We start from the raw sequence: 26,051 nt of genomic DNA on the forward strand, positions 1-26,051 counted from the left end.
CACATTTTACTGTAGTTTGTACTGTAGTAAAGTGTAGTTGTCTGGCTTTTATTTTAATTATGTGATTGACATTTTATTGGATGGTTAAAGGTCAGCATTTGTTGGTGTCTCTACAGAGGAAATTCAATGTTCACATCCTGCTGCGTGCATCAGCATGCATGCTCGACTTGGCAGGCGAGTTTCTGCATGTTGTGTGTGTGTGTCTGTTTCTGTGTGTGTGTGTGTGTGTGTGTGTGTGTGTGTGTACTCGAATTACATTGGTCAGGAAAGTAGGAGGATCCTGCAGCGAGAAGCCTGCATGAGTACTGTCCTGCACCCTGTAGCATGCACCAATGCAGAGTACTCCATGTCCTTGTATCTTTCTTTTTTTCTCTGGCAGGCTTTTTAATGTGACCACACCATGAAGATGCGTGACGTGTTGCTGGAAGAGGAGCAGCTCAAGTTCAGACGTGTCGGTGGCTTCACGCGGGACGCGCTTTAAACTTTCCCACCAGCTCTACATTGTTGTTTTCACTTTTATTATCTCGTTTTACGATCCGCCTGTTTTAGTCGCTGTCGGTTTCGATAGTTGAGACGGAGCATGTGAAGCGAGCTGTCCGGACATGGAGGTACATGAAGCGCATTCAGAGACCAAATCCATGGAGGGCTGTTTTGACAGGTCGTCCTCGGCTCTGACTGTCGATGATGTGTATGAAATAGCCAAACTGATCGGCACCGAGGTGGAGAAACTTATCGATGGATGCGGTAAAGAGAGCGTCGTGGGTCTGGTGCCGAAGATAGTGAAAGTGCTGGAGCTGCTGGAGAGCTTCGCGTCGAGGAACCACGCTCACAGGCTGAAGGAAGAGGAGCTGCTGAAGACCTTCGAGACGATCCAGCTGCAGCAGCAGAAGAAACGTGCGGGGAAGGAGAGCGAGGAGGGCGGCGATAAACATGAAATACGGGTGAGAGAGACGGCGCCAGGGCTGTCTACCCTCTGTGTGTGTTATACTGACTTTACAGCTGTGTAACAGTGCTTCATTTCAACGATAGCAGCGAGTGTTTCGCCTGTTTTCTGTGTCGTGACTCACGTCAACCTAACGTGAGCTGACAGGCAGCCCAGAGGAAACCAGCGACGGTACATGGCCGACGCCTTCCACATGGAGCGGACGTATGAACATATAACAAAAACATTAAAAAAGATACAGAAGGCTTGTAAAGAACATTTTTAATCGAAATTATTAAGCTAACTATATGTGTTTTGATTGTGTAGACCCTGGCGTTATAGAATAAACTGTACTAGCTACTGTAGCTGTCAGTTACCTGACTAATTGATGGTAAGCCGCCATCTTTAACCCGAGCCCTGCCTGTGTCGTCAAGGCAACCGCGGCGTGACAGTTAGCAGTTAGCTAACTTTTAACTAGTTAACAGTAGGGATATTTAACCATTACAATAACCTTTTCCCGTAATAGTTCATATTTGCCATTGTCATGTTAAATGTGTGTGTTAAGCCAGGTAATGTGACACAGCAGTGTTTTCGCTACTTGGCAGGGTATTGCACAATTAACCAATGTTAGCTACTACCTTAGCTAAAAAGAAGCTAGCTAGCTAATCAATGAAGCTGCATAGGTGAAGTCTTTGACATGTGCTTATTGTTTATAAGTACATTAACTCAAGTACTTACGTAAGTCTAATTTTGAGGTACTTGTACTTTACTTGAGTATTTACATTTTCTGCTATATTATACTTCCACTCCACTACATTTTGGAGGCAAATATTGTACATTTTACTCCACTATATTTCTTCGATAACCTTAGTTACTAGTTACTTTGCAGATAATGTGCTGCACCAGAGCCAAAGCAGCACATTTTTAAATACATTTATTTTTATCGGCAATCAGAAAAGATATCGGGTATCGGTCCGATAATTTTCCATGCCGATAATCGGTAGACCCAAGATATACAGCTGATATATGTGTAATTTACATTAATTGCCAGAAATGTGCTTTTGATACTTAATTACATTTAACATCAATAGTTAAAGTTAACTTTCGGGTACTTTGTACAACACTGACAATCAGTAATACTGCATAGATGAAGTCTTTGTATACTTATAGTCGCCCAAGTTAGCAAACATCATGTAAAAGTAGCATATTAGCAGTATCCTAAATTCATTTGGTGTGTATCAAAGTTTATATATACTGCAGACTATTCATTATTAATGCTAAATGTGGATGTCCAACAATCATTAATGATTTAAAACATAGTATTAAAGAGTTAGTATGGTACAGCATTAATAGTTGTATAGCATTGTTTGTTGTACATTGATCTACCACCGGGACGAAGTGGGCCACGGGGCCCCAGGGCAGGTTCACTGGGCAGGGTAAGTGGTTTGTGGCAATTAGGTTAACAGGAACTTTCAATGAGAATATGCACTTGAGCGCATGATATCAGGGGTTAATAGGAGCCCCCAGCAGCTAAACTTTGCCCAAGGCCCCCGTAAGCAGGTTAATCCGGGCACGTGTATGTTCCATAAAGCCTCATTTGTAAAACTCCATTCTGAAAAGTAAACAAACAGCCATTTGCGTGTCAAATATAGCTTTCTTTTTAACTACTAAGTTACTTTTACATTTTAATTTTCTCAATTAGTTGTACTTTATTAAAGTAAAAAGTGTCACACAAAATAAACAAACACTACTCAAATACCAGTGCTCCAAAACTGCAGATGTTAAGAACATTTTGCTACTTAAATACTTGTCTTTTTCTGTGGTCATGTTGCATACGGATCAGGCCATGGTGTTATGAAGTGTGACATTCATGCAGTTTGAACTAGTTCATATGGGACATAAAACAGATTCGCTTTAAAATGCTGCTGTGACATGAGTAGAGTACAGACAGAAATGGGAAGTTGAATATGTGTAATGGTTTATCAACACAACAAAGAACTTCACTGTCACAGTTGTGTGTGACAACGAGTCTGTTAAATGGTTTTATAAAGGCAAGATCAATATTTGTTTTGACATACATTGATCATAGGGCTGTCTGATTCATCTTTAACTGTGCTTACTTTGTAACGTCTGTTCCTGAGAAGTCAGAACTTATTGTTGAGATGTCTTGGAAACATTTCAACAAATGACTTAACAAACTGACACACCCACTTAGATGCAATCTACTTTGCTGAAGCCAAATTCCTACACGCTCAAGAGACTTTTACATTTTTGCATGTCCTGTCTCTGAGCCTATGGTTTTACCATCTGTCTCTCATCCTCTCAAGCAGGAGCTGCAGCAGAAGGAGCAGCAGTGGAGAAGGAGGTGTGAGGAGCTGCAGGTTCATGTACAGCAGCTCCAGGAGGACAGGGAGGAGCTGCAGAGCAGGCTGAAGGGCAGCCATGCGCAGGGAGGTATGTCTGTCTGGACTGTGTTTGCTCCCGAATCACTTTCAAAAAGACTGAGTCATTCCAAAAGCAGCCTTTCCCTGCTGCACACTACAAAGTGTTTATAGTAGTGATATGACAGTCCCAGAAATGGAGATGTTACAATACTGAACCAAAGCCCAAGGGAATAATGGGGATTCTTTCCTTCTGTGAGAGTTGAGTGGACAATCTCTGTGTTATTTAAGATGGCTCTAAATCCCAGGCATGAGTTGTGACATGTTTAAACAAAACAGTATAAACAAATTAATGTATAAATCAAAATAACAATCAAGCATGATTAATATCTCATTGCTTTCACTGTCAATAGCATGGAAACACCAAGTATTTCTTCCAAACATATTTGGATCATAATTTGTCCTAAGTGCCCTGATGATCCCTTGAACACCCCTAAGACTTATCCAGCCTTGCCATCAGCTCTTCTTTAAACAAGCAAATCAACCTCAACACCATTTGGTTATCTAGTTTTCCTTCTCCAGTCCAAGAATGCAAATGTATGTGACACTACTGTCCGTGAAAAATGCTTCCCCATCGGTTGCTGGACAGATTCAAAGCAGTGGGTTAACAGTCAAATGCTCTGAGGTCGAAAGCAGTCCAACTGGTTTCTAATTGAACAGTTATGTTTGAAGCAGCATTTCTCACAGGAGGGACAGGATTCAGTGGAGGCTGTGCTTACCCTGTAAACATAAAGACAATGCAATGAAAAAAAAAGGTCCAAAAAGGTCCAAATTTGCAGTGTGGGTTTTTTCTTTTTCATCAACAGAAAAGATATCCTCCCTTCTTCTCTCGTGTCGCCGATAAATATCAGCATGTAGAAAACTCTAAGCCAGAGGGTGGAGTCTCTTCGCTGGATCTTGTTTATGTTTTCATATGCTGACAGGAAAAACATGACGTCTTAATCCTTTTGTGATTTATTTGACAAGAGGCCAAGTGGCAGATGAAATGTTGTGATTAGTTTCATGTGATGAATGTGACCGCTATCAGGCTCCCGTGCTTTAATCAGGTATGGTGAAGTTCAAATATACTAGTTGATTTCAATTTGTGTTAAAGAATTTAATTTTAAGGGACTTCAGTAAATGGTTTAAAAGAAATGCCTTATTTTTTTCTGCTTGACCTGTTTGTCTAGAATCTCACCTTGAATTGTATCTACCTGTGCGATAGCTTTGTTTTTTTTATTTGCTGAGGTTTTGAGATATCCACGTCAGAGATTTCTCCATCCACTCCCATACAATGGAGCTGAATTTATTTTTATTTGTGGTCTGTTTGCATTAAAAAATATAACTGAGAAAGTCTAACAATAACATATCTTTCCAAACAAAAAGTATCATTTACTCTAGATAATCCACAGATTCGCTGTGATCAGTTTTCCAAATATTTTTTTCAGTGCTTACAGCGCAACAAAATATTCTGTTTATCTCAATATGCTGGGATGGTAGCATTACCTCAGAGACAAATATCTCAAAACCTGGAGGCATGAAACCAAAACGATCTGCAAGACGATAAAACACAAGGAGCAAGCAGAAGATAATGTATATATTTTTTGTGATTTTGATTAGCTGAACCTTTAACTCCGTGTAAAACATATCAAGATCACGTGCAGCATTCTCTGTCACTAATACAACACTTTGATTAGAAGAAAGCTCGTGGCAATAACCTGTTACATGATAGTTTCTTCTGGTTCATGTTATTTATGACACATTTTCTTAAAAGAGAATTATTATGGTCATATTTTTTACCATGTAAATGGCAGGAATGGCTGGAATTAAACATCCAGCTTTGTTGTATATGTTTATACCCTGTATGCAGTCATCACACTACTTTCAACATTTCTCATGCTTAGTTTATTGCATGATAGATTATTCAACGCTTCAGATCAGTAAAACTGCTTAATTAGCAATCAATCCACTATATAATTATTATATAATGCAGTGTAATAATCATTGCATCGATTGACAGGAAAAAGTTTAACAAAAAGGATGTACATTCAGGGCCACGGCTTTCTTTACCTGACCTTTGTGTGTGTGTGTGTGTGTGTGTGTGTGTGTGTGTGTGTGTGTGTGTGCAGACCGTGTCCAGCGGCAGGAGCGAGAGGTGATGCTGAAGCTGAAGGAGGTGGTGGACAGACAGAGAGATGAGCTGAGGGCCAAAGTCCAGGAGATAACCACCATCTCCAAAGAGGTGGAGGCGGTAAGGAGACACAAACACAAACATATGACGATTCTCCTGCTCATGTAGCAGGGTTTTACTTTAAACTCCTCAAAAACGAAAAAACGATGGCGTAGTCGAAAAATTATATAGGGAAAATACCTTTTAATTACACCAACCTCCACAATGCAGCAGTGCAAATATTTACAAAAGTGAAAATAACAAACAAACTGTACAATATCTACATAAGGTGAACATTTCCCCATAAACAAAACACGTGATTTGGCCACACAATCACCATGAAAAAAATAAAAAACACACGTGTCATGCGATCTCTCTCTTTCCTCCATCGTCCCACTCTTTTTACGGGCGGTAATGGTTTCGCCTCCGTTTTGCCTGCATGGCCGAGGACAAGGTGAGTGTGAAGCGTTTCATCCATTTGTGAGTGTCTACTGATTGTGTGAGTATGTATGTATCCCGGAAATAGTAGGACGAGCAAGCGTGCACCCTTGATCACACTACTAAACAGTTAAGGGAATGGATAATTATGGGATGTCTTTAACGCCGACGTAAACGGGTCGGAGAGCCGTGTACACCACACGGCTCTCCGACCCGTGTGTGTGTGTGTATGGGCTGCCCACAGTCAGTGACGGAGCTGCTCCGTCACTGACACGTTCTCATTAAAAGTCAAGAAGCAACACTTATTGCAGCTACAATATTTAATTGTGTTTTGGGTTTCTAGAGTTTTGTAGAGAGCAGAGAGAAAAGGCTATTATAATGTTTATGACTGTGGCTACAAAGGTCGGTTTCTTTGAAGGCATGTTGGCTGTTCGCATAGAAACAAATAATGTTTATTATGTTACTGTCATGCTAAGAGTGTAGCTTTTGTACGAGCCTTGTTACGTACACACCTGATCACACAACCATGTATCACAGGCAGCGTCATAGAAGTTAGATCATGTAAACCACACCAATAAACACACTGGAGGACAGGAAGTGTTTTTTACTATCAGGGAAAGAGTGCAGAGGTTATACACATAGTCAGTGGTTGAGGATTTAACTGCACTTAAGACAAGTCAGGGCAGAGTTTTCACCCCCACACAGCTTAGATCTTGTTAATGTGTGTTGCACGTGCCTGTATGTGTGTCAAGGCACATGTACCACATGATTTGAATAGCAGCCATAACTGGGTGTGTATTTGTTAATTCTTTGCTCAGTTGCAGTCAGTTGACTTGAGTAAACACTGAAGAAACAGCTCATGGTCAGCTGAACCAGTGTCAGTATTTGCTCAAATGGATGCCTGGAATTTTTATCATCCTTAAAATGAATGCTACACTTGTGTTGACATCGTGTGGTTTCATTCCTTCCCCCAGACATCTGGTCCAAATCCCACGCATGGAGAAATTCTCACCCCACTCATAGATACAGATAGATTGTTTTTTAGGTGCCCTGTCTTGTTGGTTTTGGGTTTAACTATTTTTATACCTGACAGAATGAAGAAATATGGAAAACTATCTTTTTGACTTTAAACCTGTTAAGTGATGAGTAATGAAAAATTGTAGTTCATGTGTAACAGTGTGTGTGTGTGTGTTTGTAGCTCCAGGAGCAGTTGGATCGCTTCATGAAGATGAACGCTGAGCTGCGACACAAGCAGGACGTCCTGCAGGCCCAGCTGAAGAGCATCGTGGAGAGGAAGGCCGACATGGAGGCCGACCTGAAGGAGAAAAACAAAGAGATCGAAAACCTCCAAGCACAGCTGGACAGAACCAACAGCAACGGCCCTGTACGTATGCCTCTTACAAATGATAGATCATACATAGAGTTCATTTATGTTCCCTTTATTTCATGTCCAAAAAATATATGATAGTCTACTAGTTTATAAAACTGTGTGGGTTCACCTTTCAAATTCAGAGACACTTCTACACTTATTTATGGTATTAAAACCACCCCTTAGAGATTACAAACAAATTCAAAGCTTGTACTACCAATCAAACAAGGCAGTTTCCAACCAAAAGAAACTATCAACATCTTTGTAGTCTGTATGACCTGATGTCTCTCTGTCTACCATCAGGCCAGTCCAAGTCAATCAGCTCCTGTGTCAACAAAAAAATCAGCGGTCGACCGGAAGGATCCCGATCAGCCATGCTTCACCAAGAAGGAGGTGCGTGACATCATTTTCGAGAGGAACGAGCTAAAAACCAACCTGTTCCTGGTGCAGGAGGAGCTCAACTACTATCAGAGGTGGGTCTACTGAGTGTGTGGACACGTTTTGTTTTGTATCCTTCTTAGGACACGCTTTAGTTCTGAAGTGGCACATTTTAGTAAATTGAGGTCATGGGTATGTAGGTGATCTAATTTCTTATGGTTGAGTTTTGAAGAACTCTTAATGAAAATGTTGGTGCATTTCTGCAGGGAGATCCTGAATGAGGAGAGGTGCCCGGGTTTCCTGTTAGAAGCCGTTGGCTCTGCCATCAAAAAAAGGAGAAAGCTCATCAAGGCAAAGATGCTCGGGATTCCTGTGAATGAATGTACCAGCAGGTCTGTCATAAGCACACAACACCTATTCATCACATCCAGAAATAATGGGCTGGTGTAGAAATATGTTCAGAAGAGAAGAAAGTCTGTTTTTCTTCTTTCAGTGACGAGGAGGAGAGGAGTTCTCTGTTTGGGCAGACAGAAGTTGATGGTACAGTAGTTGACGGCACTGACAAACCAGCTGAGTCACGCATTCGAAACCTGTGAGTAAAACTTCGGCAAACACTGCTACACTGCTTCACTGCACCACTCAGATTTAAAACCACTAGGCTGGTCTGAAAATAGCCAGACATGACGACCTCATCTGTGGTTTTTAGTTGGGTTGTCCCTGCTTGTGTTTTTGCTTTGAGAACATTAAAGTTCATTTCCTTGCTTGCATGGCTTTATTGTGTCAGTTAAGTGACCTGATCCGAAGAAGATCTCATCATTAAATAGGCCACTGGATAACTTTTAGTTGTGCTAGTAATCGTTTTCTCATGACACAGAGGTCAGACTGATATTAGAGGATTTATCTAGACAGGCTAGCTCAGGATTATCTTAATGGCATTTGCTAGAAGCAATGGAGGGAGACAGAGAAATGTTAGACATGGGACAAAGTTCCTGGAATGGATGTGAAACCTGATGAATAATCAATTGAAACATGAAGCTCTTAGAGTGCTTTATTTTAGTAATATGGTTACACTACAATTTGTAATTCATTACCCAGTAGTAATTCAGCAAATCAACAGAAGAAATTAAGTAGACTTGCTATTTACTACTTCAAAGTCTGTCGTTCTTGAAATGTGCATATGTAGAGTCGATTAATGTAGAATAAAGACTGGAAATTACCAGAGTGAAAAACTTGCAGGGAAGGAAATCTTACTTACTCAGTAACTTTGGGAAAGTCTAAGTGAAGGAAAGCCCCTTGACTGAGAATCTGATTAAGTGAAGAATGTGTTTGACGACTCTTGTCTGGCCAGGGACTTAAAATAAAGCTGGGTTAAGATGTGTTATGGGTCTCTTTAGCTTTATCAGACAGCCAGTTTAATGCATTTTGCAATGTCACTTATGGTACAGATGATCTAAAATAAATTAAGAAACATAAAATAATATCTTTAGCCCAGAATCTACAAAGAGAAACAAGTAGAGAATGATCAGTTAAACTCAAAACACTGCAGTGGTGTGTGCTCTAACTCGCATTAAATGCAAAGTAAGGGCAATAAAAGTGGACCAAAGCATCAGCTGCTATAAACTAAATCAGACAAACACAGCAGACGTCATCTGTGAATCAGAGTAGTTCCATCTCTCTGCTGAGCTGCTGCTGTCACTGTACTGAGGACTTTGTCAATCCTGGACTATATTTAGCTGTAATCCCTGACTACAGATCTGACCTCAGGCCTGTTTGTTCCACTCTGTCTGCTACAGCTTTGGCTTCCTGACGCGGTCAGGCAGCAGCCGGAGCCCCACCCACATGAGCAGCTCTGCCTCCAGCTGGGAGATCATCGGAGACTCAGAGGCCACCGATGAAAGAGAGCAGCGACTGCCCTCCTGAGCCCGGTACTGACCACAGAGAAGTTTTTAACTGAAACAGACTCTCTTCTTCCCTCATTCACTACTTCTTCCTCAGTCAGGTTGTGGCTCAGGCAAAGGATTACGTGGACATTTGAATGTGAGGAAAGAAAGTGTGGACGCGTTTGAACAAACTTCTCAGCTTTCTTTATGTTGCTTTCATTTCCCCTTTTGTTGAATTCACTCTCTGCAAAATCCCCTTATTTTCCCACAGAAGTGATAAGTGGTAATTAGTACTGCAGTATATATGGTACAGTGTACCTCAGTATTAAGAGGCAACCTTGTTAACTCACCACACAGACAAGAAGTTTTATTGTTATTAAAAAAAAGAAATGGGTTATTACACATAGATATTTATGTAGAGGTTCAAACAGTTTTAACAAAAACCAAAGATATAACAAAGTAATACATTCTGAAATGAAACTCTGCCCTCTAGTATTATGGGGAAAAGTGTATTAGGTTCACATCTTCTCCACAAGAGGGCGTTAGCTAATTTTATAACTAATAATCCAGATTTTACCACAGATTTAATCAATACATTTTACCTCAATAGAGAGATTTATAAGCCACGTGTTCACTCATATATTTTTCATTATCAGAAGCACTTTTATGCTCCAGGACAAAAAAAAAACGTTGTAGTCATATATAACCAGTCTCTTCCAACGGTGAGTGCATTTTAAAACCCCTTAAGCCTTAACTTATCTTGTTAAAAATATATTTTAATTAATTTTCAGTCATTGCACAGAGCCAAAGCTCCTGTCTGGTTTGTATGTGATGAAGGTGCCATAAATATGCATAAGAATCTGTGTGTGTAAGCACATGTGGTCTGGCTGGTTTACCAGCCTCTTCAGACGGGTTACTTTCCTTTAAAGGGAAGCTGTGAGTTTACTTGTGGAAATGAGAAAAAGGCTTGTAGTTGTTTTTAGTTCCTACCACCATTAGCTGACCAGTTACCATAAAGTTTCCACATTTACTCTGTCTGACCCTTTTGTTTCCTCTAAGTGTTCAACCATAGCACTACTCAGACAATAACAGACCGACCAGCAATGTTGTATTTGCTGAAAGACAATGAATGACCTTCCAATCAGATCTTGTTCTCCTAAAATACTGGGTTCACAGTTTTATTTTTGTAAGCATGTTTTTAATGCAGATTTTTTGCTGCTGAAAAAGAGATTTAAGATGTCAGTTGCCACCAGAGTGAATTTTATTGATGGGATGTGATAAAAACAATTCAAAAATGTGGATTATCTGTGATATTAAGATTTCAAGATTCAATAAAATCCAATAAACACAGAATTGTATGAAAATCAAAATGATCTCAACGCATTTTTTTTCACACGACTAAAAACACATTTTCTAGAGGAGCTCCTAGTGATCACGTCATCATCTTTGTACTGACTTATAAGGAGGGTGAAGGCGTTCTTCATCATGTCCTGGAAGACTGTCAACAATACATTCTGGGAAAAAGGGTGAACATCAGGGGTGTGTGTTTGTACACCACCAGTGTGTGCGGCGAGTTTTGTGTGTTAGTGTTCGACCATCTTTAAAAAGCTCTGTGTCTGGCTGAATAGAAGGAAGTGGCTCTGACTTCCCCAGGAAATGGGAAGAGGAAACCTGGGGGCTTCGACCTCTCTGGCTGCGCCGGAGCCACAAGACGACTCACAGGAGAGAAAGAAGGAGGGAAGGGTGGAGGGTAGACAGAAAGAGAGATACTGCCTCTCATTGTGCTCCCTTGAAGAGAAGAAAGAAAAGAATTCTGGACGTAAAGACGTGAGACAGAAAGACATTTGGTCCTGGCTTTTGGTTATCGGACTGTGTGGAGATGAATCTTCTCCTCGGAGCTCTGAGTGCTCTGCTCTGCTGCTCGTTGTCCTCCTCACAGACTCTAGATCCTGCTGGGAAGAACGTCTGCCACAATATCAGGTACACTTCAACCTCACACCTTAACTTTTGACTGTTTTAAATCTTGATATTAGTACTATTCCTGTGACAAATTGTAGGTATTATATATATATATATTTCAAGGAGTTTTGGGCTGTGCTGGACAACTCTGAATACATGCTTGATATCTTCTTATCTTTCTTAGTATTCCCTTAGATTATTGCTAGCATTTGTAGATGTTTTTTCCTGCTTTGATAGAGTGTTTTATTTGCTAAGTGTCAGACTTGATCATATTCTGTGTATCTAGGAACCCGTCCACCCTGGTCTGTTGCACTGGATGGCGTCAAGAGGGAAAAGAGTGTACTATACGTGAGTTTAAGTGTCCTGCTGGACAGCAATCTACAGGACTTCTGTTTTTACTGGCTTCCCATTCACTGGTATGGTGTATATCTCTGTGTGTGTGTGTGTGTGTGTGTGTGTCTGTGTGTGTGTGTGCGTGTGTGTGTGTGTGTAGCTGTGTGTGAGGGTGACCAGGCCTGCGGCAAGGATGAGATCTGTGTGTATCCTGGAGTGTGTCGCTGTCCACCTGGCTACTACGGAGCTCACTGTAAAACACGTGAGTTACTATAAACATCAGGAGCTGTTTACCATCAGTCAAATTGATGTGTCTGTTTTGTCAGTTTAATTAACAATGCACACAGTGCATTTAATATTTCAGTTTTTGTTGTGTAGAAGTGACAATTTTGGGTCCCTTAAGATGATACTGATATTGCTTTTTTAGCAAAACAACATCATAAACTTGTAAATGTTTCCCCTAAATGAAATGTGACCTGCTGCTGTTTAACACACACTGTACGATGTGGCTCATTGCAAATTTGTTCTAAATATAGAGAAATTTAATAGAAAACCACAATAACATGAGTCACTGTTGACAAATAGTGGAAGAAGTATTCATATATTTAACTTAAGTAAAAACATCGATGGAATGTAACTAAGTAGATTTACTCAAGAACTGTGCTTAAGTACAATTTTGAGGTACTTCCTACTTAACTTGAGTATTTCCATTTTCTGCTACTTTATACTTCCACTTCACAACATTTTGGAGGCAAATATTGTACTTTTTAACAATATTTTTTATTTATTTCATTTTAATCGACAATCGGGTTAAAAAAACACTGATTCCAAAAATCTGAAAAATGTTTGAATATCAAATCAGCATTTGGCTGATAATCAGTCGACCCAAACTATACAGTATATACATATATGTAAATACATCGGTGTTGTAAAAAGTACCCAAAAGTCATACTTGAGTAAAAGTAAATATATCGTGTTAAAATATTACTTTGTTAAAAGTTAAAGTCATCCATACGAATAGTACTTGAGTAAAAGTCTTAAAGTATCTGATGTTACATGAACTTAAGTATCAAAAGTTTTTTCTGCCATTAAATGTTCTTAAGTATACCAGTTATCGGATCTGATATTCAGCTGTTTCTGATGATGGGTTGTTTTTTTTTTGTCCGATTGCTGATAGATGCACCACTTTGGTTCTGATGCAGCCTGTAATCTGCAAAGTAACTAGTACTAGTTGCCAAATTCATAAAATAAATTTAGTGTAATAAAAAGTTCTATATCTGCCTCCAAATTGTAGTGCAGTGGAAGTATAAAGTCACAGAAAAAGAAATACCCATGTAGAGTATATATTTCTCAAAATTGCTCAGTACTTGAGTAAATGTACTTCATTCCATGACTGAAATACATGTATAATTTACTTTTACTCTGCCAGAAAAATACAATTACAATACAGTACAATTAATAGCAGATTCTTTTACTCTCACATTCACTCTCACATTCACTTTTACCAAAGTAATATTTGAACACGATATCTTTACTTTTACTCAAGTATGACTTTTGGTTACTTTTTACAACACTGAGTAAAAGCCCCAAACAACAGTATAATTGTACTCCACTAGAAGTCGTACATTTGAAATGATTAGTGTCAGTCTACGGCACATAAAGTATCAAAAGTAAAGGTACTTGTTCTGCAAAAACAAAAAAGTAGATTGCTGTTATCAATACAACAGTGCATAAGTTAAGTAACATTTTACTGCTGTACAGGTCAAAATGAAGTTAGTTTTAAATATCTGTATACATATTAAGTATTTCAGTCAAAAGGTTCCCAGCCTAGGGGTCAGGCCCCCACCAAAGGGTCACAAGATAAATCTGAGAGGTCATGAGATGATTAATGAAGTAAAAATAAGTTAAAAAAAAAAAGTCTTTCAGAAATGTGTTTTTCTTTTTTTGGACTTTGTTTTGAAATGTGTATAATTACACTCCCTTTGACATAAATCTCTATTTAAAAGAAACCATTTAGGAAGTTGAGAGAGGAAATGTTGCTTTCGCAGGACTTTTAACCACTTATAGACATCTCTCCGAAATGTAGTGCACTAGAAGTAGAAAGTATCATAAAACGGAGATGCATTCCACCAGTTTATACAGTGTTTACTCAGTGTTTTTCTAAAGTATTATGTACTGAATGTATTCTCTTTGTTTGTTTCTCTTTGTTTCCAGGTTGTCCTCCTGATTTTTGGGCACCAGACTGTCGCCAGGTGTGTCGGTGCCACCCACACGGTCACTGTGACCCCGTCACAGGTGAGTGCACCTGCAACACCAACCGCTGGGGTCCGCTGTGCCAGTATTCCTGCAAGTGTGCCTTGCACGGTCACTGCCACCGCGTTCACGGAAACTGCACCTGCGACGAGGGCTGGTTCACGCAAACCTGCTTCAAGCCATGCCAGTGTGTCAGCAGTGGGTCTGTGGGCCCTGGCTGCGACAAGCTGACCGGTCGGTGTCAGTGCCACAGGGGCCACTGGGGGCTGAGATGTCTCGGCACTTGCAACTGCTACATGTCGCCGTGTAATCAGCGAACCGGCGTGTGTGAATGCCGGGAAGGCTGGTGGGGACCCAGCTGTGACCGGCGGTGTAACTGTGACCTCACACACAGCAGCTGTGTCCCGGTCAGTGGCCAGTGTGTGTGCCACCCGGGATACCAGGGTCAGTTCTGCAACCAGCCCTGTGAAGCTGGGAAGTATAGCAGCGGCTGTATAATGAGGTAGGTGTAAGATGGGTACACTTTATTGTTCAACGCCTGTGTGTTCCTGCTAACTCTGCCTATCTCTGTCCTAGCTGTGGTTTCTGTAAAGACAACCAGCTCTGCTCTGCCACTGATGGCGCCTGTGAGGCCTGTGAGCCCGGCTGGAACGGGACACAATGCGACCGCCCGTGTCCACCTGGTTATTATGGAGACGGCTGCCAGATGAAGTGTCCACACTGCAGAAATAATGAACCATGTGACCCAAAAACTGGGAAATGTTGGAGTTGTGACCCTGGATGGACTGGACCCAGGTGTGGATGCATGTTTGGCCAACTTATACTTCAGTTGTCAGTGAAGGTTACTGCATCATTTGTGAGTTTTTTCATGTTTGAGAAAAAGAAATAACCGGCACTTTCTCAACATTTTCTTGTGTTTTTAGATCCCAAAATTATCATATTCTCATCAGTTATAGAGTTGACATATCATATGTCATGTCAAAGGCATGGAGGAACTTCCAAATCAATTATATTGAAGTGTATTACAGTCTACTTAATAATAGTTTAATTGAAAATATATCAAAATAATACCACTGGCCTTCATCAGTCTTATAAATCTCCTACAAATTGCCAACATATCAAGTTTAACTTTAAGTTTTAGAACATCCGCCATAAGATATTAGCCTGCAGTGGTGGAAGACGTAGTCATCTATTTTATTTAAGTAAAAGTAGTAATACCATCGTGAAGAAATACTTTTTTCAAGTAAATATCCTACATTCAAAATCCTACCTAGTAAAAGTACTAAAGATTTAGCGCCAAAATGTACTTAAAGTTTGTTTGTTTGTTCCAACATCAGCAAATTGTCATCCAAAGTCCATTTAGCCAACTGACAGTGTAGTCAGAAAGTCAAGAATGATGTGGATTTGGAAGTTTCTTGCATTCAAAAAAAGTGAGATTTACAAAGTCAGTCACAGCTCACAACTGCACTGCCATTTACTGATATAAACATGTGATGTTAGACTGCCTCCCTCAAGCAAGTTTCAGCTTTGTATATAGATTTTTTTTATACTGTATGGACATGAATGCAAATAGCTGCCCGAAAGGAGGAAAATACAGCTTTAAATCGTACAACATGCTTTGGAATAAGTTCATGGAGTTTATAGTTAATCCTTGTACTTTTTACTAATGGTTAAAAGTTAAATCTGTGTGAAAATGCTTTTCTGATCTCGTCTTTGCTTTCTTCTTCTATTTTGTATGGACTGATACTGTATACGTGTGGGACAAGTATCCATGTTTAAAAAGAAAAGAGTACCATCAGTCTAAATAGTTAAAACACGTAGTGAGGTTGATGCTATGATTAGAAAATGAATGTAGGTCTGTGTGATGCCCTCATTATCTGTGTCATTGCTTCCTCTTGCCAGGTGTGAGAAGGCCTGCTCCAACAGGACGTTCGGAGACGCCTGCAGCTTCCCGTGCAGCCCTTGTTTCCACGGTAACTGCCATCACGTGACAGGAAGATGTGTCTGTCAGCCAGGCTTCCAGGGAGAGAGGTGATGTTTCTCTCGGGGCATAGTTATAGTTTCACTTCACACACACTCACACACAAAATTACATTATTCTTGTGATACCTATACAAACAAGAGTAACTGAAATGTAACTTTTTGAGCCTTTTTTGTTTGTTTGTGTTTTTCTGTCATGACTGTTTTGTTATGAAAGCCTGAAAAGGATGTAATGTCAGCAGATCGATAAGGGTCTTTATTCTCAAGGTTGGCTGACCCTGGAGAATAATGTGATACGCTTTTGTGCTAATATTTAAACTTAAAGAAATTCTTTAAGATACACAGTGTTTAACCACATCATCAGCTTAACAGACAAAACAAGAGTAGCTAAAAGTTAGACATTTATTTAGTCTCAAAAGGTATTGCATGTTTTAACCCATGGACCACTACACAAGAACTTATTATTGTTTTATTTTTGTCAAACTTACATTAGCGTCTAATGTAACATGTACATCTGCCTCGTTGGTGCGTTCAAGGAACCTCTGCTATAACAGTCGGCCTCTAAACAGCACTGCAGTCATGAACTTTTATGTATAATTTAGGCAAAAAACAAAGTAAGCTTTGGATGATTATTGGTAGAATCTTTATTGTATATGCAATTTGAGGTGAGCTGGCTAAAACGGGTAAAATCTCCATCATAGTCCCCTTTAATTTTCTGCTCTCTGACGCTACAGTTTTGGTTAGTCATCACAGTGTGTTTTCACTGTCAAACAGAACATGAGTCAGCGTTTAAAACGGGATTTTGTGTTTGCCGATGTGATGTAATTATGTGATTTTATGTTTTTTTTCTAGCTGTAACAGCAGCTGCCCAGCCCTGCAGTTCGGCCTCAACTGCTCCTCTGTCTGTGACTGTGGTGAGGACGTCCAGTGCAACTCAGTCACTGGTGTCTGTCCCAACAGTACGTCCATCCCTCCGTCCATCCATCCTGAATTACATCACCTGATTCTTAATTTATGTGTTTCTTTATGTGTGTTTGTTTTTGTGCAGGTGTGAGAGGCTCTGTACTAGCAGGTGTGCTGGTTCCTTTGCTCCTGTTGCTCCTTGCTGTGCTCTTCTGCTGTTTGTGTTGTGGAGGAGGCCCTGTTGATGGCAAAGACAGGTCTGTACCTCTCTTCCCTCTATCAACATCACTGCCCACTGTCATTTGTGAGATTAAATGGCTTATTTTGGATTTGGAAGCTGTGATATTGTACAGAACCGTTTTTTTGTAACATAACCAAGAATCTGGAAATATTAACTTCATAATTCTTCCTTAAAATTGATATGATCATGACATTTCCGGGGGTGGAAAGACATCAAGAGTACAATCTGTAACCTTTTCTCTTCCAGAGCGACTGTGGCTGATGGAGGCTGGTCAGTTCGGATGAAATATCACGTCTACAGTGTTCTGGCTAATATCGGTGCTGCACTTCCTTGCATCTCTAACTGGTCCTCTGGCCTGCCTCGTGTCACTGGTCAGTCCTGCTGCATAGCATTTATAGAATCATATTGCATAAAACAGTAATACATTGTAGTTTACAGCTTGAGCACAAACTCAAGAAGGACAAGATGGACCATTTTGTAATTCACAGCAAAATACCTATTCTCATGAAGAGTCCAGTTATCTATCAGACTTATTTGATTTTGATTATCCATCTACTTGGAAAATTAAAATATATAAATTCATCATAAAATATATCCGTCCTCACTTCCATATTTAGAATATTTGAAGCAGGCATTGCTTCAGTTATTGATACAAGACAATGAAATAAAAAATAAAGTTTTTGTCTTAAAATGCCTTTATAACCATCTTCTATTGTTTATTCCATTGACAACCACAGTATCTCACCATGACCCGGAGCTGACATTCAACCATAGCTTCATTGAGCCTCCTTCTTCTGGCTGGGTGACCGAGGGCTCGTCCTTCGACAGTGACGAGGAGGAGGGAGAGGCGCTCTATTGTGTCCCTCCAAGAGAAGGTAGGAAGAGGGATACAACAAAAACATATATTTCCCTCTTTACCCTCCATCTGATCTCATGTGGCTGGACTTTTCTCCCTCCATCTCTTTGGCAGACATTCCAGCGGTGGCGGGCGGTGAGTTCCAGGAGATGAGCTCCAAGTGTAACATGTTCTTGGACCCGTCTGGCTTCAGCAGCGAGGACATCACCTCGCCCTTCAATATCCCTCGCACCTCCAGCATCGCTAAATCCAAGCGGCCGTCTGTCTCCTTTGCAGAGGGCACCCGCTTCAGCCCCAAGGAGAGGCGCAGCTCGACTCAGGACCCTGCTGCTCTCCCTGGACATCCACGCAACAAACCCAAGTCACCCTGGGGGGTTTTGATGCTGTCTGCCCTCCAGAGTCAGGGAGGTGCAGCTAGAACTGGGGAGGAGGACGGAGCTGAGGTTGAGGAGAGGGAAGATGAAGTGGACGTGCAGGCAACAGACAATTGGGAATCAACCTATGAGGTAAGCGACCAGGAAGTAGACAGAACTCCATCCCGGGCCACCCTGCAAGTCCCTGGGGCGTCAGGACGAAGACGGACTATGTCCAACACAGCTGTTCATAAGGAGACTCAGCTGCCAACATCTGCCTCTGATGCTCAAGTGGGGAGCTCAGATAAGGTCACCACAGTGTATGTGACGGTGGGTAAAGCAGGTCGGCCCGTGTCGAAGACGGAGTCGAGCTCTGAAGGCCCCGTTCAGGCCATGCTGCGACGGCTCGGCAGCCTCCAGAGACAAAGGGAGCAGGATTCGAACAGGCCCAAGCCTAAAACAGCTGAAGGGATTATCAAACCACCGAGGAAGAAGCTCGGAGCTCGGGCCAGTGTGTGGGAGCAGGGAGGGCCGCCTGGAGGGGAAGTAAGTGTTTGTAAGCCAATCAGGAGAAAGCACGCTCCTCTAAACTCTCCTGACACAACCGGTGATAGTGACACCCCACCATCGGAGGGCGGCACTCCTAAAAGGCCGCTGTCGTCCATTTTGAAGAGCGTGCCAGAGGTGGCTTCAGCTGACTCAGGGTCAGATCTGAGGGCGGAGGGAGACACAAGCGCAGGAAAAATCGAGAGCAACTACCTGACCGTGGGACCAGCAGGAGACGCTGCGAGTCTCACTGAGGTCATTGCCAATGAGGGTGCTGAGCCCTGCTATGAAAACGTCATGATTAAACAGTCGTAACCTCTGAGAAACTAACATGTCAGCAGGTCTGATCCGAACACAGCTGCATATTTATTATCAGTTAGCAGTTATGAGATTACAGACACAAAAGGAAAAAGTTAGTTACTACTGTAAATCTGAGTAAATTGCACGTCTGTGATTCTTGAATTATGGTGTTATTTGTTAAACACTAATGTACAGATGTATGGAGCATTTGTGACAAAAACACCCTCAACTTTTAGCCTATCGCTATAGAAAATATATTAAATTTATATTGTAGGTTGAAAGAGAAATGAAACAAAAACACGACACTAATACAGACAAGTACTGTAATGTCTGGGCCTGGACTCAGAGGGGATGAACAGACCTAAAGGCACAAACATCAGGGTTGTTTGAGAAAGACAAGAGCAAACAACAGCAAAAATATCACAGTTTATCATCATGAACTGTCTGCAAAAAACAGAGACGTGAATAAGATTTGAGTCTGCTGCTGGACTGATGTTTTTATTTGTCATAAATGAAAATACAAGGAAGAACAGACAATAACAAGGTTTGCATTTATATTCAAGTGTGGTTCACTCTTCATCAGTACTGCCTTTAGATATCTGTCAAAGGCAGCTGTCAAAAATATATTGTAGTATTTTATTGTGGTCTCTCAAACCAGTCAATGGAGGTCACAAAACTAGAATTATAAGAATGTTTTTTCACATCTATGACCGACGGTCAAATTCCTCTCAAGCATGAACCCACCTGTTCCTGCCCTCTGACCTCTGCTGACACAGTCATGCTGCTGTCGGGTAAAACCCACATTATTGCAATTTTAGGATTTTTCTCTCAGCATCTGTGTGACCATACGACAAGATCTGGTGCATGAAACCTCCTCGATGAGTGTTTTATATTTTGATTTTCACTGTATATATGTAGACATTTAATAATGAAAATAAACATTTTGAAAAAGTTTGTGGATACATGATTTAGAAAACATCAATGAACAACCGTAGGTGCTCACATCTTTAATTTATATTCTTTAGATAAATGTAGTGGAGTAAAAGTACAATATTTCCCTCAGAGGGAGTATAAAGTAACATACAACTGAAGAATATTTTCTCTATAGATGTGTTTAATAAAGCGGTTCAGCTGATATTGACAGCAGATGACAGTAGAGTTCAACCAGCTGAACTTTGGCCGTGACGAGCAGTATGTGGACTTTGATTGATCTCCGATATTTGCTCACGTTGATGTGCAGCTAGTTATGTGTTACACTCAACATGTGTGACACACTTTTTTTTTTTTTTTTTTACAGCCAACACGGCCTGTTTCAGTTAAAATGAATTATCAATAATGTACAAATGTATTCCAGATGACCATGGCAAAATATTTAAAAACACTTGAAACTACTTCTCTGCCCCGGTGGTGTCTGAACAGCCGAGCCAGTACTTGGCGATGGATCTGGGATATGGAGGCGAACCGGGGTCGACTCTCTTGGTCCTGAGGTCCACTCTGTAGTATTTGTCTAGAAAACACATAAAACAAGACAGTTATTTTCCCTCTGTGGATAATTTGAGAGGAGAAGTAGGTCAAAACTGATATCTAGATATCAAAGAGCAAGATATTTTTATCCATGGGAGCAGCTCATGTTTGCTGGGAATGACCTTGTGTAAAGAAAATCTCACTGCTATCCAGTGAACATAACATGACAGTAGTTTGGATTCGTCATCACTGTCAACATTTTTTCAAAACTTTTCTCTATTAAGTCTTGTTTGTGAAATAGATAACTACTGAATATCAAGCAGAAATTCAGACGGAGTGAGTGTTTCTCCGTCTGCTTCTCTGTTATGTGGACCAATACACAGCATGTGAAACTAGTTATAATAAGCCGTCTGTGGCCAGACAAGAGCTGGGGAAAGTTTAATAACATCACTGAGTTCCTGTCTCCTCTCCCAGCTACTCTCGACATCTGCAACTCTTTGTTCCGTCGGTCTGTTCGAGACGCTGAGTTGTACAGAGGCCCTAAAGTCCCTGAAGGTGATTTTTTTTTGTCTTGTGCTCACAACTTATTGTCTTGTGGGAAGAAGTTATTAAGTGTGTCTGCACAAGATCCATGACTTGTCTGCACAAAATAAAAAAATAGCACATCAAAGGAGGTTATGTAATCCGGATCTAGCGGATTTAAATACAGGCTTGAGTGAATTAAAGGGGACTATTGGGCCTTGGCGGAGGTATGCGCTCTACTGAGTGCCATTCTAGTTGTAATAAATATCTCAGTTTTTCTCAGGGCATCCAAGCAAGGCAGTGGTAGTGAGTCCAGTTGGACCATCTTGAGGTCTAAGGTTGAATGAATGAATATGTTGTTAATTAGTTTCATTTATCATAAAGCTTAACTGCACCACTAATGAATCTGCTGTCTTACCTCCTTTAAAGAAGTAGACGGTCTGTATGGGCTGATCTCTCCGGAAGGGCTCCCAGAACGACCTGGAGTCATAGTTGCCTCTGTTGTTCTGACGGTAACCATCTCTCCGTCTGTCCTGGTCCCAGTCTTGATCCCACCGTCTGTCCCAGTCTCGCCCGAGCCGCTCCTCCATTTCCATCCTCTTCTCTGCCAACCTCAGACCCATCTCCATACCCCTCTCTGCAAACTCCTGGCCCATGTTCATCCCCCGCTCGGCCATTGACCCCCAGTTGGGTGAGCGGCTTTGCCTCCTACGACCCCACTGCTGTCCATACTGCTGGCCCCATTGCTGTCCATACTGCTGTCCATACTGCTGGTCATACCGGTAGTCGTTGCGGCGTCGTGTGGACCTCAACGGAGGTACGTACATTCTGCCTGTCATGACAGCGTCCACCGGAGCCTTGAGGCCCTTCCAGTCCTTCTCGATGAAGTGGTGTTTGTCATGATGCTGGGGCACTAAACATTAGAAAGTAATTAAGATATATCAAGTGACAACACCCCAAAACAGGCACAAATGATCTCTCACATCACAACTCACAGTTGGAGAAGAGCTCGCTGAGGGAACGTTCATAGTTGTTATAGTATACGTCAGTGTAGCGCCTGAACAGTGTGGACGGAGAACTCTCAGACATGGTGATGCACTCCTCGTGGGATGGCTGGTGCAAAAACTCGTACGTGTAATACTGTTCACCTGGAGAAACCAACAAGATGGAAATCTAAATCTTTATCATTTAAAGGTCCTATTTGTGAGAATTTTAGTTGAATACATTCAAAATTCTAAACAAAATGTGAAGGAATAACAGTTTTGACGTATGACATCTATAAAATGTGTTGCATTTTAAGCATGTTTAGCAACACCAACACTTCCCCGGTGAAGCTAACTGAGCTAACTAGCTAACTGAAGCCTTAGTTATCAGGAGTTAGCAGTTACTCTGGTGATATGCTGCCCCCCATGATTTCGAAATCTGACCAATTCTTCTGTGTGGCACCTTTAAGTAACTTCATGTTAAGTATACCAAATATTTTGAATTAATATCTGGATTTATTTAGTGATATTTGTCTGTACCTTTAAAGAAATACACCTTCTCTTTGCCGTTGTGACCAGGAGCGGGCAGAGCAAACGCTGCGTCCACATGATCCGGAATCTTGTCGAAGCCCACGCTGATTTCTCGTGGGTAGTCATCGTCCAGCACGCCATTATCAAACCTCCAGTACTGGTTTCCCTGATGAAAGTTTTGATTCATTTAAACATGCATTTGACATGCCTGAAACCGGTGTAAATGGATAGAAGTCACTCCCTGTGTGCCCACCTTAAAGATGTAAGTCTTCCCCTGACAGTTGACGCGGGTGAAGGCAGCATCGATAGGCCCACGGATGCCCCACACATCCTTTATGAGCTTTGGATAACCAGGAAGCACTGACTTCTGGTCCAGCTCGAAAAAGTAATCCCCTAGAAAAAAGTGAATTAGCATGAAAGATCTTCTGAATATCTAAATATTAGGGGATCACTTTGTCACTTGGTCACTCACCTCTGAAGGCATATATGGAGCCATTTTTTAGTTGCATGAAGGAGTCAAAGGGCCTCCCGCTGCACACCACGGCGTCAGGGTCGGGGGCTGCAGTGGTGCCTGTTGTGCTGGGAACAGTGGTCTGAGGAGGTTTAGTCGTGGTGGGGACGTCCTGTGTAGCTGGGACTTCCTCTGAAATGGGTGTCCTCTGTATAACAGGTATTCTCTGAAATATGGTGTCCATCAATCGAGGAGGTCTGGTCATCTCCAGTGTGGTTGCGGGATGTTGCTGTCCTCTGCGGCCAAAGTCTGAGATGGCTTGCTGTGCGGGCCTAAGCTGACGACTGGTGGCAGTAAAAGGGGACGGAGTGGTGCCTTCCAACAGCTCATCATCATCATCTGCAGACACGTACGTGTCTCCACGAGCTGAGGGGAAAAAATGTAAAATATCAGTGACCATCCTCTGTGGAACCATTTTGACTTATGACATGACTGTATTTTAAAGGGTAACTCCGCCAGTTTTACATATTAAAGTGTGTTTACAGATCTTTGGGAGTACTACTGCATATGTGAAAAAAGTTGTATGAAGCCATTTGTGGCTCCAGAGGACGCCGCATGTAATCTGATAAATTGCCTCCAATGATGTCAAAGTTGCATTGTGGTTAATGTAGCAGAATAACGGTGATATCTCTGATTCTGCTGTTACTATTTTGATAATTTGTTTTTAAACTGGTCATAATGAGTTTAACAGTGTTATACAAGTGCATTGCAGACCAGTGGACTGCTCTTCAAAACCTGGAGCCTACATTACCCACAATACAACTGCAAATGCACTGGAGGCAATTGATCAGATTAATGCAACTTCCTCTGGAGCCACAAAAGAATTTATACTACTTTTTTTTTCTTCACATATGCAGCAGTACTCGCCAAGACCTGTAAACACTCTAAATGTGTAAAATCAGTGGAGTTACCCTTTAAAGAAATAGGCAGAGAGGGTTTCTTACTCGTCATGCCACAGGTGACCTCATAGTCGAAGCAGCAGCTCTTGTAATACTTGCACATGGAGTCACACTGGCACTTCCTCTCAGAGTCAAAGCCATTCTCACAGCGACCCATACAAGACTCTGTAGATAAAATGTCAGGTTTAAAGAACACGGATTGTCTCTGTTGTTTAATTTGATGTGTTTTTGTACTGCACTTCTGACCAAATGAATTTCCTCCCTGGGATAATTAAATGAGTTAGATTTTATTTGATTATAGCTCCCATGAGGCTTTGACACCATGCCAGTCTCATCATGGGATATGTTGTTCTTTCTTATTAAAAATATGTGTTTCTATCATTGTAGCAAATTCTGTATATTAAATGCCTGCGTATTGTATCCGATATGTACTCACAGAGGTGTCATTTACACTGGGGATTCTGGCGACATGTCCCCAAACTTATTCTCCATCATGTTTAAAAGTATAATTAGTTCAAATATGAAATAATGAATAAATAAATTACAATAAACAAATAAGATTAAATGATTTTTTTGAGCCCTTACACAACTTTTTGTGTTGTAACTATCTACGCTGACCTCACAGGATCCCCTCCTTGCGTAAGAGTGCATATGTTCTCTTCAGACCCACCCAGGGTTTAAAATTGTGTGATCTTGTACGGCATGCAGCAGTTGAAACGTGGGTCAGAAAGGTTTTTAGTCCTCATTGTAAAATTAGTCATATTTGAAATACAAGAAACAGCACATTATATCAGAGCACATATACCTTCTACATCTTGTCAACATCGCCTGTACAACATGTAAACATTTTTTTGTCCTCACTACTTTTCAACACAAAGTGTGTACTCGTAACTTAAGTGTACTCATAACTGCTGAAACATATAACTATTTGATGTTCTGACCTACAGATACCAACTATTTTGAGACTCTGGCTCAACTGTTAATGTAATTTATCAGCAAAAATGCCAAACATTCACAAATTCCAGCTTCATAAATTAGATAATTTGCTGCTCTTCATACTTTCATATAGTTTAAAATATGATTACATTTGGATTTCAGACTACTTGTCAGACAAAACAAGCAATTTTAAGACTGTACTCGCTATTTGTGATGGGCATTTTCACATTTTTCTGGCATTTTGTAAACAAAACAATAAAACTTACTTGTAAAAAGTAATCACAGATTACATGATGATTTGCTTTATCTGCTGTTCTATAATTGCTACGATCAGCTACTGTAACAATGTGTATTTTGTAGACAGTTCTGATTGGACTAATGGTTGAAAAAACAGAAAAAATGAAATGAATTAATGTATTAAATGTTACTTTATTCAATATTTAGTTGTAGCTGCTGATAGAAATATACAAACTGTCAACCAGACACCAGCACATTATTATCAAGTCTGACTGTAACATGATAATACTCTACAGAACAACCACCAACACTCCTCTATTTACACACTTTTCTAAACTTTAAAACCATTTTGTAAAGTACTTACCGTCTGCAGCTAAAGCCTGAGCGAGCAGAGCGAGCGGCAGGACAGCCCACAGCCTCATGTTGCCTCTGTGGTATGAGAGGACAGACTGAAAGAAGAAATGAAGGACTGTGTGCTTCCAATCATTGGAAACATGTGTCAGTCACCCCTCTTTTTTGTTTACTTTAACCTTGTTTGCAAGCCTCTTTCTACTCGAGCAGATAAACAGAGTCACACAGAGAGAATGCAGTCAATAGGAAACAAATGTTTAAGCAATTTGACCATTTGATGACCTGTGATCAGCCTGCTTCTGCTTTTCTTTTACGG

At 41.0% G+C, this 26,051-nt stretch overlaps 3 protein-coding genes across 4 annotated transcripts; 2 read left to right on the top strand and 1 right to left on the bottom strand.

The window, feature by feature from the left end:
- The first annotated feature begins 503 nt into the window (after positions 1 to 503).
- Positions 504 to 10,947, top strand: rilp (Rab interacting lysosomal protein). 2 transcript variants are annotated; one of them, XM_073488419.1, is made up of 8 exons: positions 504 to 941; positions 3,253 to 3,376; positions 5,472 to 5,593; positions 7,149 to 7,334; positions 7,623 to 7,792; positions 7,964 to 8,089; positions 8,191 to 8,289; positions 9,491 to 10,947. In XM_073488419.1, the coding sequence occupies exons 1-8, from the start codon at positions 603 to 605 to the stop codon at positions 9,615 to 9,617; spliced, it is 1,293 nt and encodes a 430-aa protein (XP_073344520.1). In that variant the 5' UTR covers positions 504 to 602; the 3' UTR covers positions 9,618 to 10,947. The 2 variants fall into 2 exon arrangements, with proteins under 2 accessions (XP_073344520.1, XP_073344511.1); XM_073488410.1 differs by having other exon boundaries at positions 3,250 to 3,376; positions 9,491 to 9,701.
- A 424-nt stretch (positions 10,948 to 11,371) lies between these two features.
- On the top strand, positions 11,372 to 20,253 carry scarf1 (scavenger receptor class F, member 1). The gene is made up of 11 exons (XM_073481346.1): positions 11,372 to 11,557; positions 11,823 to 11,884; positions 12,030 to 12,131; positions 14,084 to 14,624; positions 14,699 to 14,917; positions 16,025 to 16,153; positions 16,955 to 17,061; positions 17,151 to 17,262; positions 17,493 to 17,617; positions 17,984 to 18,121; positions 18,217 to 20,253. The coding sequence occupies exons 1-11, from the start codon at positions 11,457 to 11,459 to the stop codon at positions 19,314 to 19,316; spliced, it is 2,736 nt and encodes a 911-aa protein (XP_073337447.1). The 5' UTR covers positions 11,372 to 11,456; the 3' UTR covers positions 19,317 to 20,253.
- vtna (vitronectin a) lies at positions 19,768 to 25,856 on the bottom strand. Its single transcript, XM_073481357.1, has 8 exons — positions 25,749 to 25,856; positions 24,257 to 24,376; positions 23,274 to 23,678; positions 23,055 to 23,194; positions 22,811 to 22,967; positions 22,283 to 22,435; positions 21,706 to 22,200; positions 19,768 to 20,808 (listed from the first exon to the last, which is right to left on the bottom strand). The coding sequence occupies exons 1-8, from the start codon at positions 25,804 to 25,806 to the stop codon at positions 20,690 to 20,692; spliced, it is 1,647 nt and encodes a 548-aa protein (XP_073337458.1). The 5' UTR covers positions 25,807 to 25,856; the 3' UTR covers positions 19,768 to 20,689.
- Positions 25,857 to 26,051: the final 195 nt, after the last annotated feature.

Source organism: Pagrus major, chromosome 2 (genome assembly GCF_040436345.1).
Source record: "Pagrus major chromosome 2, Pma_NU_1.0".
NCBI classification, from domain to species: Eukaryota; Metazoa; Chordata; class Actinopteri; order Spariformes; family Sparidae; genus Pagrus; species Pagrus major.